The 19,252-nt window shown below is 44.9% G+C and overlaps 1 protein-coding gene across 8 annotated transcripts in view; it reads right to left on the bottom strand.

Moving 5' to 3' along the window:
- Nucleotides 1-9,003: 9,003 nt before the first annotated feature.
- The window catches only part of TMC6 (transmembrane channel like 6), a 225,286-nt gene continuing 215,037 nt past the window's right edge, over nt 9,004-19,252 (bottom strand). For all 8 annotated transcript variants that reach the window (XM_086931088.1, XM_086931093.1, XM_086931095.1 and 5 more), the window contains 2 exons: nt 15,712-15,810; nt 9,004-13,372 (listed from right to left, as the gene is read on the bottom strand). In XM_086931088.1, the coding sequence (XP_086787214.1) occupies nt 13,367-13,372; nt 15,712-15,810 (105 nt within the window). In that variant the 3' untranslated portion in view covers nt 9,004-13,366. The remainder of the gene's footprint in view (nt 13,373-15,711; nt 15,811-19,252) is intronic.

Below are 19,252 nucleotides of genomic sequence, written 5' to 3'. Positions count from 1 at the left end.
AGTTCCTGTACTTGGCGTCCAGGGCACACAAACAGTAATTTTACCACCACTTCCAGGTCGAAAGGAAAAAAGGTACATCTCCATTGACAATGTCAAATTACACAGAGTGGCCGATTCTTCTTAGTATGACACCTGCGGTCTCCTGCCCATCAATACTGAGAAATTCTGTTTTGGCTCCGGCTCCTAACACAAGCCTGACGTTGCCTTTGAGATGCCTGCAGTTTATAGTCCTTTATTGAATACCCCACTTGATGCTCAACTTGATGAGACTGAGTATACTTACCCCACAGACTTATCGAGGCCTGATTTCTAAACGTGTTTGGCCACTCAGTCCAGATTTTCATTTGACACTAACTCTACCACCTCGAAGTCCCCTTCAAAACTTTGTTTTTGAAACATGTTTTAAAAAACATTTGTTGATTCCTCCTTGGACTTACATTTGGTTAGTACTTTAAACAAAAAAAATTGTTTACGTCAATTGGATTTGTGGTGTATTTTTTTCTTCTTGTGAATGGACACTACGTTGAAGAGGACTGCTATTCGACATATCAATGGAACATTGGCACCTCATTCCTAATCACACAGATTGAAGAGGGACCTGAGTTTTGTAAACATTACTGCTTGGCCCGTTTTAGATGGGATTGTATGGGATGCTGTTAAATTTCAGATACATGGTCCCACAGAGGTTATAAATATCCCAAATGTACTAAGAGTTTCTATGGGGATGTGATAAAACAAAATAAACGCTCTGATAATTGAGATGTTCAAGCCGTACAGGCTTTGTTTTCAGATTTGAAATATTATGCTGCCTTTGATGCTGAGGATTTGTACTTCGATTCTGCTAATTCTGGTGATCTGTTCGGTTATCAACACTATGGCAATCATTACCTGCATAAGGCAAGCACAAGGAGGAATATGGTTAATTATGCACAATGGGAACATTGCCCTGCTCCTATGGAATGCAGCTCTAATTCTCTTTTAAGGAGATTCACTTATTTTACTGATGTCAATCAGTCAAATCCTAATGCATTTTATTTTAAGATGACCGAAAAGTCCTTTTTCAAAGTTAGACTGACCCACACAAAATTATTATATTCCAAGTCCTTTCTTGACCAATTGGCTTTGGCTATTGGGGGCTAGGAACTGTGGAAGGATACTACTGATCTTAAATCTGTTTGGAGTTCTAAAAGTTGGCAAGTGCAAGGCACAGAGGCTTTTCATCGTGCATGTCTCATCCCGAACCACATGTTGTTTTTGAATTAGACTATTTCACAAACCACCTGCTTTGGATTGGCTACGACTAAAGAATAAAATGCTCCTTCTTTTCCAGAATTGGAAGAATACCCAGGTTGGGATAATACCAGTATTTCTATTAGAGAATTACAGACCCTGTTATTGAATTCTACTTTTAACATTTACAGTTTGGATCCTAAAGGTTGGCTGTTGTGGCACAGAAGTGCAGATTCTTGCCAATATAGTTTTCTGGGTTTAGCCCCAGGCTACACACAGGTTAGGGTGGATCCCCGTTTTGAGAGTGACCATTCTGTGACTACCTATTCCGTTGGCAAACTGTGTCGGAATTGGCTCAAACACTCCACTTTAGTGTCAGTTAAGCTTCATTTGTCTAAATTGACTTACGATGTTGATCTTAATGACTTTGTCAAGGGCCCTGCTTCTGGCAGATCTAAACGGTGGATATATGCTATTTACAACGAAGTTTGGAAACTGTCCCAAATTGAGGCTGCTTCCCGCTTAAGAGCTATAGATCAAGCTAATTTAGAAAAAGTGCTAGCAGTTGTAGATGACATCATTAACACGCTCTCTTCCTGCATTTACACTTTGGATAATATTGTTTCGTCTGTTGTTGATATTGTGCAAGAAGAGGTCTCTGTTTTGTACCATGGGCAAAATCAATTGCGTTCCATTATGCAGTTTGCATGGACTTTACAAACATTAAAGGCTGGGAGAGTGCCTTAGGACTACATGAATAAGTCCTCATTATTTGCCCCTTTTAATTTGACTGACAAACAGCAGTTTATGTCTATAAAAGATGCAACTGTTTCTATGTTACATATTGAAAAGTTAGAACCTTTGCCGTTTTCTGTGGCAGAGACAAATTCTGCTGTGTGGCTCGTACATGGGCTAATAACATTACCTTTCCCTCTGTTCAAGTTCGAAGCTTGCATGAAGTACTATGCTATTGGCAGGTATGAACCTCTGGGTACCGCTTATCTCCATGAAGCTTGGTCACTACCATTTACCTATAGGTGCCTGAGGGAGGGAAAAGAGGTTTATTTGAATGGTGAAGATTGCACAACAATACCTGATCACTCAGTGTGTAGGAATATCCAATTGCATAGCTCGTGTAATCAGAATGCGCCTAATTTGGCTTGTGTATTTTGAAAGGTACACCGACACCTGCTATCACACCCACATTCACATTACTAGCAAACTGTAGTTATTTACTTTTAAATAATGAAGATTGTTTTGGGATGCTGGCAGGAATTCCTTACATCGTTACGGTCTCCCAACATGTAGTTTGTTGTAAAAACGTAATGTTTACTCCTCCACATGGGAAGCTGGATGTTTCCACCTGGTAGTCGATTCCGACCTTGAAGGCAGAGTTCAACAAGATGAGTCGAATAAGAGCTCTTTTGTCCCCGAAAGAAGATGCCCTTACTTCTGCCCGTGAAACATTTGTCCTTCACGTGGCAAATACCCACACAGAAGTGCATGCCTTATTAAATACCGATCTCCCCCTGCATTTAAGGGAGTTAATTCACACTATCTTTAATGCCTCCTCGACAACAGGGCTTGCTCACTTTTTTAAAATTGTTAGTAGTGGCCTTGTGACTTCTTTCCAAATTATATTCGGTGTGTTCCCGGCATTTTTTCATTCAATTTTCTCCAGCCTCTTTGGTGGATTTCCCTTGATGCTTGCTCAGGTTGGCAGAGTGCTTCTACTGTTTTGCTTATTTCAGAATGGATGCACATCCTGTGCCATGAGACGATTTGCCCCAGCTGTTGCTGCACCGCAACCGAATGCTTAATTTCTATGGAGCGCTGCCTCTTGCTACATTGAGAGCGGCTTATGGATTATCGTTTCGATTTTCCTTTTTCACATGCGTCCAGCCGGTCTTTCATTTCCTGTGCTGCGATTTCGAATAGGCTCTGGATTTGTGTCCCTGCAGTACGGTGTCTCCCAACGCAGGTTATGATCAACTGATGAGCCCCTTAATTGCACATGAATTGCTTTGTTCTGGCAGCGGGATTATGGCCTTTGCAGTGATGCATGGAGTCCTGGGACGTTGGAATATTTTTCCAGCGGCGCATTAATTCTTGGCATGCAGTTATAGTGAAGTAAATTCGAGTTGTCCGCTGATGGTACTAGAGGCTCCGGTTATTGAGAAACATGTATGTTCATTCTTGTTACTAAATTGGATGGCTGAAATGTTTTCAGATGAGAACAATGACTTCCTGTTGGAGTCTGTTGCAACGTACTGTGTATGTACACTATTGGAGTGAGGTGCATTTCCTGCACTCTCTCTCTTTCACGACTGGAGCCACATGTTGGACATCAGATTTTTTTTGCTATTTTTTTTTAAGGCCGATTGGCTTTACTATGCCCGAAAGTGATTACTAGTTGAGTTTTTTTTCAAAATTCTGAGTTTTGCTCCCATTTTTTCCATTATGGCAAATTTCAACTTGATTCTATCTTGCGAACTTGAACTCTGTGTTCCTGCTTTGCCCACATTTCTAATCCGTGCTCCGATCAAGGGTGGTGTAGTGGGGCTGAGCCTTGCATTTATACAGTGTTAAGTTAGCATGAGCTTATTAGAAGTTTAAATGCCATTTTGCACCTTACTTTCTTTTGCACTCGGCACACACGTTAGGCTGAGAGTTTTGCTTCACATGAGAATAACTTGTTTTTCCACATTGCTAGACTTGCCTCGTAAGCATAGTCTGAACAGTGAGTGCCGAGGCCTTCAAGGTTATCAACACTGTTGCTTTTCTTCGAACTGATCAGCGCACGTTCTAGACATAACATATATGCAGCTGCGGACAGCTCGGATACTGGCGCCTTTAATATTACACTGTGTAATCATGACTGAACACTCTTGAAGAACATTTGTATGCGGAGAGCTTGTGCTGAACTCAATGTGATTCACTCCTGCTAAACTCTGAGGTATGGGGTCGCCTATGCAAGCCTAAGAGACCTTCTGTAGTTATAAAATAACCTACTAGCAAGGGAGGGTGAAATACAGGTATATATTTAACCTGTTTCCATTTAGCATCAGGGGCGTAGCTAGAGCTTGTGGCGCCCGGGGCTATCCCTCAAATTGCCGCCCCAGGGGGGACGGGGGGGGTGTAGTGCTGGGGAAAAAGGACGCCGAGCACTTGAAACAGGTCCGAGAGATACGTAGTATCGCTGCTGATAGTTACCTCGATCATGCAAGTTACATGCACATACATGACACGGTCCAAGACTACACTGTTGAATACACTATATAAGGGCTACAGTATGAATTAGCTTCCAGTGTAGTAGTGTGATGTTTAAAGAAAATGTCCTCTACTCAATTTGTTTGACACCAGGGTTATATTAATGTAGAGCGGGAACAATGGGGTGCTGTATGATGTTTTCAGGTCATTCAAATTTTTGAATGCCCTAAATGTTCACTGCAAGATGATCAAAGTCAGCGGTGGCCATCAATAGGCGGCTGGGCCAGCATGGCTTGATCCATGATACAGTTTCAGAATATGTGTATAGTATACATTTATATGCCGCAAATCTAAATAGGACTCATTTACATATCAGTTACTTTGAAAATATGGCAGGAATCTGGAGATGCATTGGCCGCACCTGCTCTAAGCTTTAGTTCAGAAGCTGCACATCTCTGCAAATCAGATGTCTCCTTCAGGGGCAAACATACTCCTCTGTGGCGCAGGGTGGGCCCAAACCTTTTAACACCTTGGCTGCTAGGTGTTTTCCCCTCCTATGCTGACTTATCGTCATTTTCATCATTTCATGACGAGCTCAGCTCGTCATCAGCACAGCTCAACTGTGCATCATGACGAGCTGAGCTCGTCATGAGCATGGAAGGGGTTAAGGGGCCCCCATGCAGTCCAAAGTCTATGAATACTTATGAGATATTGGGGACTTGGGGCCCCTTATCACAATCTAGAGGGGTGCCCCATCATTTTGTGTTACGCCACTGGTGTCCTTAGGGCTCATGTGGATGTCTGATTTTTCATGGTATCGGGCAGTCACTGTAATGAAGACAGTGGTTGGTGTCTGTTGTCACGTCTTCATCGCCCTAGCAACTCAGGACCAAACAAAGAGAAGCCAAGAAAGAGAAGATGAAGAACAGAAGATTTCTGAAGACCATGTGCCTACCAATCATGCTTCAATACATGGCACAGAGCAGCAATGACTGCCCCAGAGGAAATCGCTGTAGGTCTCAGAGTGTCAAAGGAAGCACCTGCGAAAAACTGTACTTGTAATTCCATCTTAGCAACAAGATCTGCAAAATCTTTACCCTCCAGGATAGTTATGGAAAGAAAGTGGAAGCCAATGACTAAACTCTGGGAGGCATATGAAGAATAAAAGCCTTCATGCACAGGTTGAGTACTAAATAGGCCTTGCATACGGACCCACCTACATTCCTATGGGTGAAATCCTCCCTGGTCACTTTCAAGCAACCTGTAAAGTTTTGAAGCCCTGGATCTACAGTCACAGGAAGTGGAAAGTATGGTTTTCCACTGGATATATTCTGGTTACAAACTGGGTGACAGTGATTTTCTCCATGCCTTTCTATTCATGAAGGATGGCATGCTTGAAAACAGGAATCATACTGAGGGATCTAAGAAGAAGCCTATGTAACAGAGAAAAGGGAGCACGACTATTGAACAGAGCATTCACTGGATCTATAGGAAGCCCCAAGTGATTTCCTAAGGAAGACAGGACCAGAATAAACCCTCTTTATCAACAAAACCCCCTCTGGGGTCTGTCAAGGCTGATGTATCTGAGTTTTCCCCAGCATCCTGGGAAAACCAAGCAGAATGAGAAGAAATTGGTGTCTCTAAATGTTTCAGTCATAAAGGCATTTAAACGAACCTCCAAAACACTCTTTACACCTCCCTGACTTTCTGAAGTTGAAGGCCTGTCAGTCTCTTACAAGAGTACTCGCCCTCCATCAAGCAACTAAAGGCAAACATTGCTCTAATAGCAGTGAACCAGCCAGGAGCAACAGTCACCTGAGGTGCAGAACTCTACAGCTTAAGTAGCCTTGGGTAGCAAACACCTTCAGCTGGGGATGTACATCTATGGCCACCAAATAAACATGTAACATGGCGCATATGCTGTACACCCACCCCCTCAATTCCAATCCACAGAGGAGGCAAGTGCATTAGACGTGAGCTGGGGCTGAGAAGCTGAAGAAAGAGACCAAATAAAGTAATCCACCTTCAACCCAAACTGGACAGGGAATGGGGGTTGAGTCCACGCAGCACCACTGCAGGATCCTATTCTGAAGGATGCCCCTGAACAGGACCAATTCAAGAAACGATAATATTAAGGTATGCAAAGCAGACAAAAAAAAGTATGCAAGATGTGTATAACGCCCTTTTATAGAGTAGTACTTGGGGGATTAGGTCTTTTTTTGTGTGGTAGTGCATAAATGTGTCTGCAGAGAGGTGGGGCCTCTTCACTGGCAAGGCCTACGACAGCATAGCTGCCAAGGTTTCAGATTGCTCTTGTATGACATTTTCATAATTTCTGTGTAATTATGAGTGACATTTAACGTCTATGAGTGACACTTTCTCACGAGCAAAGTCAAGCAATGAAGACGAGGAAAACATAAATATTAGCAATTAAACCCATTTGAGCAAAAGGAAGCCCCAGAATATCTTGATACTGCTTCAAATCCCTTGAAATGGAAGGATAAGATACTGATATAAACCTATTATCTGGCCAGAAGACATAAAAGTAAATCAATCATCATAAAACGTCTCACATCCCCATGCCGTTGCACTTTATTGCACCCTTGCAAGTAAGCATTTGCTACAGGGATGAAAAGAACAGAGGGTAGATATTTTGTTGTTCCCGCTGGTACAAAAATAAATCACTTAAAGCTGGTAAATATATTTTTTTATCTGTACATACTTCAAAGAACACATATAAATAAAAAGCACTTTTAAATGTGTTCTAGCGCTGACCCATGGCTAATACTTAAAAGTAAACAAGTACAGAAATGGCATGTTACAAATGAATAAATCCGATTTTGCTTTTAGTTCTATTTGGTATCACATTTAAGCATTTGCAGACTCTTGAAACAAGTAAACTTACCGACTGCTGCCATTCTAGCGCTTGGGATCGTGTCTTAAAGCTGAGCGCTTCACCAGCTAGCTTTATGTACACAGAGCTGCGGTGTGTAAGTAAAGGTATGTGGGACGAGGTCTCTGTTGGTCTATGCTGGAGTAGCTGGGTATAATAAAGGATTTTGTTGTCCTTTACCAGATGCAAATTTTTACTAATTATAAATAAAACGTGTTTAACTTGAGCAGTAATTCGTTCTGTTCCGTTGTATTTAATCCCTGGATTGCTTTATGGGACCTTCTGAAAATTGTACAGACACGTACATTCTCACGTGCAGCTATTTTCAATGTATTTGAAGATGATGTAAAAAGTATTCGTTTGCAGTTAAGAGCACAACAAAACTAAAGCTAAGTGCAGATTGAATGTGGCGCAATTTAACCACAGCTGTCCTGGTATTTATAGAAATGCGAGCCCCCGTGTAAGCACAGTCATTTTCTTTCTGACACTGTCTCCTCCTTCTGCTCACTTTCGTATAATTTTTATGGCCTCAAGCACGTAGGCGCATTTCAGAACTGATTTATGAAGATAATGTGCCTAGCATATTCAAAAGCAGTAATAAGCAGGTTGGCTATGAGATTTCCCCCCCATTTATTAACTGCAGCAGCGCTGGTCCAAGCAGAGCTCATGTAAATCACATACGAGGGGAAACGAGCGCAAGATGGGGAGACGAGCTCCGGGAAGCTGCTCTAAAAGTGAAAGAACCCCAAAAAGTGCTGATAGCCTCCAGCCCCTTTATTGCCCTTGAGCACAGGATGCACACTGTCCGTCACCAGTACCGAGATTTATGTCTGCACCGGCGGGGCGCGCCTTGAAAACCATCCTTCGGACATGGAAGAGAAATGCAAAGAAAATGCGCACTGCCCTTCAGAGAAGTGTTATGCTTGTTCACCAAGAACTGCGTCTTCGAGCTTTTCAAGGCGCAAACACCAGAGTTCAGCATCACTTCTGGCAGACTCCCCGCACCCATAATGCCAGTCATGCTGTATGCAGCCGCCTCGACCGTCGCAGTCAACCTTGCAGAAGTTAAATCTGCTTGCGACGGGCCTATTCTAGGTGGTGGTGGTGGTGGCGTGGCGTGCGTGCGTGCGCTGCACGCAGCAGTTTCTCTTCAAACGGCCGCAAGTGCCGGGCGTTCCCCGCCCCCAAAATGGTGCCGCCCCACCCGCCCCCCCCTAGCTACGCGGCTGTTTAGCATTATAACATGCTTTCTCCCTTTGTATTTTATGGATTAGTAACTATGCTGACAATCTTATTTCTTATCATATGTCTGCTTATATTAGCTAAGATGCTGCACCTGCGATTGCGGCATTGAAATAAATATTTTAAACTTGCTTGTGTCTCCCTTTACTCCCTGTTCTGGACCGGTATGAGTTTATAATGAAAGAGTGCTCATGTTTCCCACCTTACCTGAGGTATCCTAAGTCGCATGTTCTAGGTTGTCTTATCATTGGTGACTTTACTATAGGACAAAGAGCTAATGTGACACTGATGCTAGTCTGGTAGGGGATTTTGGGTACTAAGGTGAGTTTTGGTACATCCTAATTCACTGAGGTCCTGAGTCTCTGTGCACAGTTCTGTGACTGAGCAGAATCCCTGCAACAAACGTAAAATATCACGGGACAACATACCAAGATTAAAAATAACAACTTTATTAACAACAAAGGAGGAAATAAAGGGTAGCTTCTTCCAAACCGTTGAAAAATGCTTCCCAAAGAGCAGTGACACTACTTTTCTTAAAGAAAGCTATTATTTTAAAGCTTTGCCTACAAATGCTTCTTTTCCAATGTAAATAAATAATTATTAAGGAAAGACGCAGATTTCAGTTGCCACAAAGGCAGATACATTTCATTAGGTACAAAGAAACAAACAGCATTCAAAAGTGCACAGATGCTACCTTGCTGAAAGAAAGCAAAGTAGCTGAAAGTTTTGTCTGCACACACTCCATTGCATAAAGAACAATTGATGGACAGAATACAGAACAATGTCATACCTTCACCCCAGTACAGAGATATGGGTCTAAATCCATTGTTTTTTTGCTCACCATGCCATTCCAGTTTGTACCCAGCCATATGCAAATCAGTCTTGACCCTGCACCCAATGGGAACAGTCCAGCCCGAACTACCAGGCCAGGTCCTCCTTGGACTGGAAACAAGCATTCTAGGACCAGTTCCTTGCCAGAAAAGCCCATGCGCGAGCGTGCGGGCATGCGCAGTTTTCTCGAGGTTTATCCAGACGGTGAGGAAGAGGTGGAGGGCAGCCCAGTGATGCTACAGTGCAGCTGAGTGGTTATAATTTACTTTAAGCAATGTAGAATTACTTGTTAATATAGTGGGGGGTGGAAGAGGGTGGCGTAGCGGAGTTCCACGGAGTTTGTTCGCCACTCTGTGGACCTCCGCATAGCCCAGCTATGCCCACTACTCCCAGGGTTACTCCTTTGGCAACATATGGTCCTGCACCCTGCAACATGGCTAATGAAAGGGTATGGCTCAGCCGAGAGAGCTGCTAACTGAGAAGCTAGGGATCAGTGTTTGAGTCTGGTGTTGGCTTAACACTAAGCGCATGGATAGGTGCGCTATATAAATAAAAGCGACTAATTTAAAATAACATAAGAATTCAAAAGTAATCTTGGGCACGCAATGTGATGCAAGGGGGTGGGGGTAGCCTGCATAAAAGCAAAAGAGCAGTGGCCTCCTGTAGTACGGAGATGGCTCTCCTCTTTTCCAACAGATAGAAAGCCAAGGACACGGTCTAGTGTATGACTATAATGTCAACACGCTAACCCAAGGACGGGTTGAATCAACAGCCCAGGCAAAGGTACAGGAGGCCCGTCTGACCCCGGTCCATGCATGAAGGAGGATCCAGAGAGCGGGCCGGAAGCAAAGGACAATGAGAAACACTGAAACAGAAGAGGATGCCGATGACCCAGCCGACAGAGACGTAGCAGAACCATTGGGAGAGGAAGGAGGCGTGGAGGACGGAAGGACCAACGGACCATCGGGTAGCAACGAGCACAGAGAATGAACCCTGGACACTGCCAACAAGCCCAGTCGTCCAGGTAAACAGGTGAACGCAGCGGCACCCTCAGTCCCGGAAGCTGCAGCCACAGGCAAGTCTCATGGGCTGGGGGCGACACTCATAAGGAGGTTGTGAGAGGGATTAAGTGGGTAGCGGGCACAAGCATAACAAGCATTTACAATGCTATCGGTCTCGCATTTGCGAGTTTTTAACCTCTGGCATTGTAAAAGTTTAAAAAAGAAAGAGCGCGGTGTCCCTGAAGCAGGCAGCACGCTCCACTCCAAACTTTTAAAAATAAATATAAACTGAGCGCGGTGTCCCTAAAGCGGGCAATGCGCTCACCACTAGATAAAGCATGCCGTGTAACGAGCAAGGTAAAAGAAAAGGTCCAGTCCTTATGGGCGGTAACAAATGGAGATAAGGCGGGACTAACAAGTCTCATAATGAATCGGAAGCCAGAGTTTACAAGGGACAATGACACAAGCCAATTACAAATATGGGAGGAGATTGGGTGGGGTTTCCACAGCATACTCTATTACAGCATGCCTCGCAGAGCGAGCAGTGCATGCGAGCTGCTGCTAGTCTCGGCCTAAAAATCAGATACTGAACAGTTCACGTCTGGTAAGCGGGTTGAAAAGAGTACATATTTGTTTTTAAAATACACTGGTGTATGGTGAAGGAAGATTAAATAAAATACATAGAAATACTGACGGTTGTTTTACATCTTGCTTTTGAGGGTCGCGCAAAGGAATCCTGTTGACCTGGAGGAGGTGAGAACCAAGCACTGGTCGAAGACTGCCAAAGGTCGATCGGAACATACTAGATGGGAGTTGAAAGACACAAGGAGGAACAGCCTTGAACTTTCAGGCAAGCCTGTACAGAAGGAACATATGGAAAATGGAATTGAAAGGCATAAGGAAAAAACGCCTTGAATCTTCACATAACCCCTATAATAAAGGAAAGTTAACCTTGAGCACTGTTGTGTGTCAGCCTGTCCTTCATTAACGCCAAATGTACACCTCCAAGGGATGGTCGGGACCTGTGAGCAGTGTTGTGGGAGGGGTGAGGGGGAGGCACACAGCAAGCAAATGAAACAACCAAAGTTAATCATTGAACAAGTAAAAAGAACAGTTAACGAGCAAAGAGACAGGCCAACTAAGTATAAATATTCTGAACAGTAAGAATACAAGTAAGAAGGCCAGTCCTCATGGGAGGTTCTAAAATTCCAAAGGAAGGACTTATAAGTGTATTGACCAATGAAAAGCCAGCATTTCTAAAGGACAGCAAGAGGAACCAATAAAAAATATGATGTTTTTTCAAGCCTATTTCCTATATTCCGCATGTCGAGAAGAGACAACGCATTTGCTGCCTAGGCAGGACCTAAAAAATAGGAAACTTCAAGACACACGCACACCACTCAGAACTGGTCCACAGATGACACGCAATGTACATTCAGAGTAGTGTCGACTTATTCATGAACATTAATTGTGTAACAGTATCACAGAGATCTATCTAGCACAAAATGAGCCGAGTAATGATCTGGCAAGTGCCCTTAGACCAAATTAGTTCCAGGAGGGCCGGATCCACGTCAGTTTTTTTATGAACTCCAAACAATAAATTTACATACATTTTAAAAGTAACTAATTTACATAGTTGGAGAAGTGTGAAAATGTGGCATGGATTGTGCTCTCCTAGACCAAAATTTGACACCAGTGCCTTAGCCTATCCTTACTCTTTTGTCCGTCTGCACCACCTTATTCATCTGTTGCTTTCCTCTCTTGTGCCATATTCAGCGCTGTGTATAGTTCCATGAACTGCAGTTTGAGCATGCTCAGTATTTCTGCAGTGGAGCAAAGTAATTTGAGTTTATTGCTCAGTAGACATTTACATGACAATATGCATGAATATAATGCTAGTAATCATAAAGTCTCGCGGCCAGATATCAGGTGCTTTGCTGACACCACCTCCAGTCTTACTTGCCAAAAACAGATTATGATGGCCTTTTTCTGTCAACTGATGCATTCTAACTGGAAAAGCCCTTCATAATGGACAACTAAAGCCCTCGTTGCATTTTCGAACCAGGCGCGGCCGAAAGGACGACATGTTTTATTCATCAAATTAGGACGCATTTTTATTTAAACAGTAAAAAAGAAAACACTCTGTTTATGCAAAATATAAAAGGTATTTGTAACACTGATTGCACACTCCTCCCATTAGATTACTTTAAAGGAGAAATGGCTGACACCAGGGTGTGTCACAGAGCAGTTGTCCAACAGTTCTCCAGACACTGACCCCGCCTGCAGTAAGTTCAAGTCTGAGAAAGAAAGAAGTATGGACAGCAGTACACCGTGAGAGAGACAGTCCATCATCAGTCAGCGATCAGAGGTGAGCAGGGAGAATGTCAGCATGGGCTGTGCTAATCCCAGTATGCCCTGCAGCATAATGTCAGTCATTGGAAAAGAATCACTGCCCCGGCCCTGTTGATTGCATTCTGTAGCTTGGATACAAAGTGTTGGCAAGATCCTAGTACCGCCATAACCTCTGGCATAGCAAGTCAGATGTGCCAAGCACACTACTCTCTTCCAAGGCTTATGCCAGTGTGTCATCTTAAGGTTTCTACCCATTTCCAGTGCTTGAACTAGTGGAGTACCCATTGTATGCTACTCATGTCCTAGGGTAATCTGAAGGGTTTTGTCCAGGATGTTACCGACCTGTAAGGCATGATATACTAAAGATGCATCCCATATCCAGGATGTGAGCCAGTAGTTGAGTGGTGCCCAAGATGATTGACATGACATTTCAAGAATGCTGCCCATCTCATATAGAGAGCCAGCGAATATGTCCAGGATGCCCCCGCCTCCTGCTTGGTAAGGGCCTGTTTGGAGTACTGCCCATCTCTTGGGTCTAATATAAATCACACAGGCAAAAACAAGAGCATGTGGGATTTGATATCCTCGCCTTCTCAATGCATGTTGGTCATTCCTGAGGAGAAAAAAGAAAATGCCTTTAATTCAGACTCATGCACATTTTTTGTTTTGGCACTAGTTTATCATGAGGAATACTGCTGAAGGCCCCCAAACCACAACAAGATAAGAAAACCACATATCAGTCTACCAAGACCAGCGTGCTGACACCCTCTGAGTTGTACTGTGTGGTAGGAAAAAGGTGACCTCAAGGGTAACAACAAGGGTAACAACAATACATTTTGGAACATTTTCCCTTCACCGTTCTCCTTCTGGGATCTTTGTTTTATCTTTTGTGTGGACAATGCCTTCCCCCCCTGCATCCTCGGTCTACCACCTCATAAATGCCATCAAGTGCACCTCATGTCTCACCATTAGGATCTATGAATGCCCTGCTCCCATCTCAACCTCTAACACTGCCTCAATGCGCTGCCCCTTGTGAAAGTCCTTCATGAACCAATTATAGTTATTTGGCATGAGTTAAAGGCAGGACAGTATACAAGACCAGTGTATTTAGGTGCTCATTTGTGCATCTCCCCTCACTGTATGGTTAGGTTTTAAACTGTCTCAGAAATTTGTAGAAAGAACACAATCCAAGAAAGTGGAAATTTGTACCAAAATAATTTTTCCGCCCCTTTTTCGCTGAGGTAAAATGGTATGTTCAGCTCTTGCTTTCAGGGTTACCTTTTGACGCAGCACAGATCTCAGGGACACTATTGAATTGACCAATCCCATATACCAATAGCAATATAGAGAAATGCGCTTTGTACTGCCGCCCCTCTCTGACCATTTCAAACGACAGCAGATCAGAGGATTGTACAACTGTTTCCAAAGGTATAAAACGTATGGCCTGCACTACAAAGAAACGTGGGAGCTTCCATTAAAATAGTCTATTCCCCCTCCCAAGCTGCTAAGCCCCATATCAGAGAGAAAAGGGCTGCCTGATGCCACTAATGTCTCATATCAAACAGGGGGGAGAGGGTAATAGGGACATACAAATATTTAAAGACCTCTCCTGGTTCGAGTCCCCAGCTCAATACATGATATACAAAATAGAAACACAGGGGGTCTAAAGCAACACGACGTGTGGTTAGCTATCCTTAACTCCAATTTAACTTGTGAGTTGGTGCCCTAGTCACCCTAGATAGCCCGTGTAGCAAAGTACAGTAGGTCAATGGGTCTGTATGCAAGGAATTACATACATAAAGTGCCAATTTACTCAATCCCAGTCCTATCATCTGGTTCACCAGTATCACAGTGGAAACAAATATCTGTCGACAGATATTTGTTTCCACTGTCGCCTGCACTGTGCTGGTTTTAATTAGGGGGCGTGTCTTTTGTTTAATAAAGTATCTTCTAGGACATTCCACTCTATTTTAATTCACCACTTCCTTGTTTGCACTGCGTGCTCACCACTTACACTACCATCAATGATCGGCTGTCGTATGGTCGTCCATAAGTGCCTGTGGACTTGATTTTGCTCCATTATCATGTTCGTGGTTAAATGGTCTCGATGATCAAGGGACCAACCATGTGATACTGGTGAACCAGATGATAGGACTGATCACTAAGTTCATTTTGATGGTAATCCACTTATGATCTATTGGGATTGAGTACATTGGCACTTTATGTATGTAATTCCATGCATACAGACCCATTGACATACTGTACTTTGCTACACAGGCTATCTAGGGTGACTAGGGCACCAACTCACAAGTTGTATTGGAGTTAAGGATAGCTAGCCAAACGTCGTGTTGCTTTAGACCCCCTGTGTTTCTGATGCCACTAATGACCTGCAGTGGGCTCAGGCTTCATGTGTCTACAAGGCTAATTGTGCTAAATCTGTTACTTGGCGTTTTCTGTATTTATTCTGTATATATTTATGTACTTACTGCAGTTTGTGCCGGCATCTTGAGTGTCTATTTTTAAGGAAACTACTGGGATTACCATTTATATTCAAATGGGGCTTGGAAGTTGTGAAACGATCCCTTTGACTGCTTTCCTGGTGCAATATAGAAAGGGTATTTTCAGAGTAGACAACACTGAATCTCAGTTCGTTGACCAGGAGGTGCAAAAGGAGGAGATATGGAATGGTCTGATTCCCTGTCAGTTCTGCGAGACTAAAGACCTGCGTCACAATTTCAGTGTAACCAGGATTTCTTCATGTTTCAACCCTCCTCATACTGTGCCTCATGAGGCTCTTCTTGGGTTTCCCTCCTTCACTACTGCGTAACCAGGTTCTCACCATGCTCTCTTGAACCTTCACACTTGCATGCAGCGCTTCGCCATGCTCTCTTAACACCACCCCCTTCCCCTTCAGACTTTCTGGCGCACACACACTGCTACAATATTCCTCACCATGCTGTCTTGACGCTTCATGCCCCGCTGTAGTTTGCTCTTCCTCTTACTGTAGATAACATGGAGTTTGCTGATGAGGAACTTCTTGTCCTCCCCTTCCTGTAAGAGCACAGAGTAGAACATTTAAAATCAGAGAAGAGCATGCTGAGAGATGGATGCTTTCCTTAATAGAGAACACAAGACACAGTGAAACCCTCAAGCTGAGAAGCCCTGGAAGAAGGGGACTTGTTCTTGGACCTCTTTGATCGCCTTCATGTTCTGCTCAAAATACTGTGCTTGACCCACAGACAAAGCAGATAATCTACACGCATAGATTACACATACCTATTTTCTGGGACTCACCAATGTTTTCAGGAATCTACATGGAAAGATGCGCAAGGTGTAGCTTCCATGCAGATTTTGGGAAAAGCCAGACTTTCCCATTGGTATCCTACTTTGGCTGAACATAGCTTTTCATAGCAGAGAACTACACAGAGAGCACTTGGGATACACTGTGCACATGCTCCCCTTTCTCCATGGGACTTTTTTTCCCTGTGGAGAAACTGATTCCCCTACACTGCCACCAAATCTAGGAGCGATTCACTCCCTTTCCACCCTGGAAAGGGATATATGCCAGCAGTGTACTGGAGAAGGGCAACACCTTTCCAGGCTTGAAAGAGGAATAAGAGGTGACTGTGAATGGCCAAGTTGTGTGCGGGCTTTTCTAAACTTCTAATGCTAACCACGTCTTCGAATGCCAAGGAAGGCCGATCCCTTGAGTAGGGCTACTGGTGTAGAGAACTCTGCATCTATAAAATGACTTACATCAGCCATGAAAAAGAGAAATTCGATCTTTAGCTTAACTTTTACAATCATTTACCTTTGTGAATAATGCCCTCCCACTCTTTAGCAGCCTGGCTCTAGATCCCTCACACAATGTAAAGCTATTCTTAACACTGCAACAGTGAATGAAATTGTGACTTTTGGACCAGTTTGCTGCGTGATGAAGTACCACTCCACCTCAGCTAAATATTATTAAAGATCCTCAATCTCAAGGGGAATGGAATGGTGATATTCTGATCAACATGTAGGGAAGCAAGTATTCTAGCCCTTAACACAGTATGAGACCCTCAATCTCAAGGGAATTGAAGGGTGATACTCTGATCCACATGTAGGGGAGCAGGTATTCCTGCCCTAAACATAGTATAGGCTCTTATAACATCCGAACTGAAATGCCAAATACGAAGAGAAAACTAAATATTGATTGTATGCCCAGATGAGTCAGTGCTCAAAAGTACTGTGAGCTCTTGCGGCAGACCCTCTTACTGAGCCCCAATATCTACTACCTCTTCATTATGTCATGCCTGGTGCAGAAGAACAATAACTTAGGAGTGTTTCTTTCTCCAGGGGATGTAGGCTTCTATGGACAGAGCTTAATGGTCAGCGCTACGCCTACTCCCCTCTGGAAAGGAAAAAAGGAACAAACTCCAGGATGGGAGTCAGAACCCAACTGACACCGATCAATCAATCAATCAATCAGAACATTTTAAAGCTTGCTACTTACCCGTGAGGGTCTCAAGGCAACGGGGGGAGGTGTGGTGAGGGGGGGGCTGCTACTGATCGAATAGCCATGTCTTGAGGATTCTTCTGAAGGTTAGCAGGTCCTGGGTCTGCCGTAGGAGGATGGGGAGGGTGTTCCAGGTCTTGGCGATGAGGTGGGAGAATGATCTGCCGCCGGAGATTGCTCTTTAGATGCGGGGGACGGTGGCGAGGGCGAGGTCGGCAGAGCGGAGGTGGTGGTTGGGGGTGTAGAAGCTGAGTCGCCTGTTTTGGTATGCTGGTCCGGTGCTGTGGAGTGCCTTGTGTGTGTGGGTGAGGAGCTTGAAGGTGATCCTCTTGTTGACGGGTCTCTCAGGTGGGGGGTGATGTGGCTGTGGCAATGGATGACTAGGATCAGGCGTGCAGAGGCATTTTGAATACGTTGAAGTCGTTTCAGGAGTTTGGCCGAGGCTCCTGCGTGGAGAGCGAATACATAGCTGATGACGTGGGCCTGGGTGACCTTTCTTCTGGTTTCAGTGGGGCTCCACCTGGAGATCTTGCGGAGCATGCGGAGGGTGTTGAAGCAGCACGACGAGACGGAGTTGACCTGCTTTGTCATGGAGAGAGTAGAGTCGAGAATGAACCCCAGGTTGCGTGCGTGGTCGGTGGGTGTAAGAGCTGTTCCCAGTGCAGTCGGCCACCATGAGTCATCCCAGGCCGAGGGGGCGGAGCTGAGGATGAGGACTTCCGTCTTGTCTGAGTTTAGCTTCAGTCGGCTGTTCTTCATCCACTCAGCGATGGCTTTCATCCCTTCATGGAGGTTGGCATTGACGGTGAGGGGGTCCTTGGTGAGGGAGAGGATCAGCTGTGTGTCGTCGGCGTGAAAGATGATGTTGAGGTCGTGCAGTCGGCGACGTGGGCGAGCGGTGCCTTGTAGATGTTGAACAATGTCGGGCTGAGGGATGGGCCCTGGAGTATGCCGCAGGTGATCTTGGTGGCTTCGGAGCGGAAGGGGGGAGGTGGCAGCTCTGGGTTCTTCCGGAGAGGAAGGAGGTGGTCCTGTCCAGAGCCTGGTCTCAGATCCCAGCGTCGTGGAGGCGTGTGCGTAGGGTGCGGTGGCAGAAGGTGTCGAAGGCGGCTGACAGGTCCAGGAGGATGAGGGCCGCGGTTTCTCCGTTGTCCAGCAGGGCTCTGATGTCATCGGTGGCGGCGATGAGGGCAGTTTCGGTGCTGTGGTTGCTACGGAAACTGAACTCGGAACGGTCCAGGATGCTGTTCTCCTCGAGGTAGAGGGTCAGTTGTCTGTTGACGGCCTTCTTGATGACCTTCGCCGGGAACAGGAGCAGGGAGATGGGCCGGAAGTTATTGACTTCCTTGGGGTCAGCCTTGGGTTTTTTGAGTAAGGCGTTGATCTCGGCATGCTTCCAGCTCTCCGGGAAGGTCGCTGTCTCGAAGGAGATGTTGATGGTTTTCCGGATATGGGGTGCGATGGTGGTGAAAGATGGTTTTCCGGATATGGGGTGCGATGGTGGTGCAGGCTTTGTTGAAGATGTGGTGTGGGCATGGATCTGAAGGAGATCCGGAGTGGATGGTGTTCATGATTTTGATGGTGTCGTCGTTGTTTATGTTGACGCATGAGAGCAGGGGGTCGGTGGCCGTGGGGACGTAGGTCTCAGTGGTTGTCGGGGCGGTCGTGGCGCTGAAGCTGTCGTGGATGTCTGTGATCTTGCGATAGAAGAAGGTGGCAAGGGAGTCGCACAGGCCTTGCGAGGGTGGGATGTCGTTGGTGTTGGAGCTAGTGTTGGAGAGTTTCTTCACGATGTTGAAGAGCTCTTTGCTGTTGTGTGCATTGTTGTCTAGGCTGTCTTTGAAGGAGGCTCTTTTGGTGGATCTGATGAGGTGATGGTGTCTGAGGGTGGCGTTCTTGTGGGCTGCATGGCTGTTCAGTGTCTGTTTGCGGTGCCATTTCTTCTCTAACTTACGACAGGTTTTCTTGGAGGCCTGGAAACAGCTGGCTTTCTTG

This window comes from Lissotriton vulgaris, chromosome 7 (assembly GCF_964263255.1).
Source record: "Lissotriton vulgaris chromosome 7, aLisVul1.2, whole genome shotgun sequence".
NCBI lineage: Eukaryota > Metazoa > Chordata > Amphibia > Caudata > Salamandridae > Lissotriton > Lissotriton vulgaris.
Note: the sequence above shows the minus strand (reverse complement) of the source record. Positions and strands in the feature narration are given on the sequence as shown.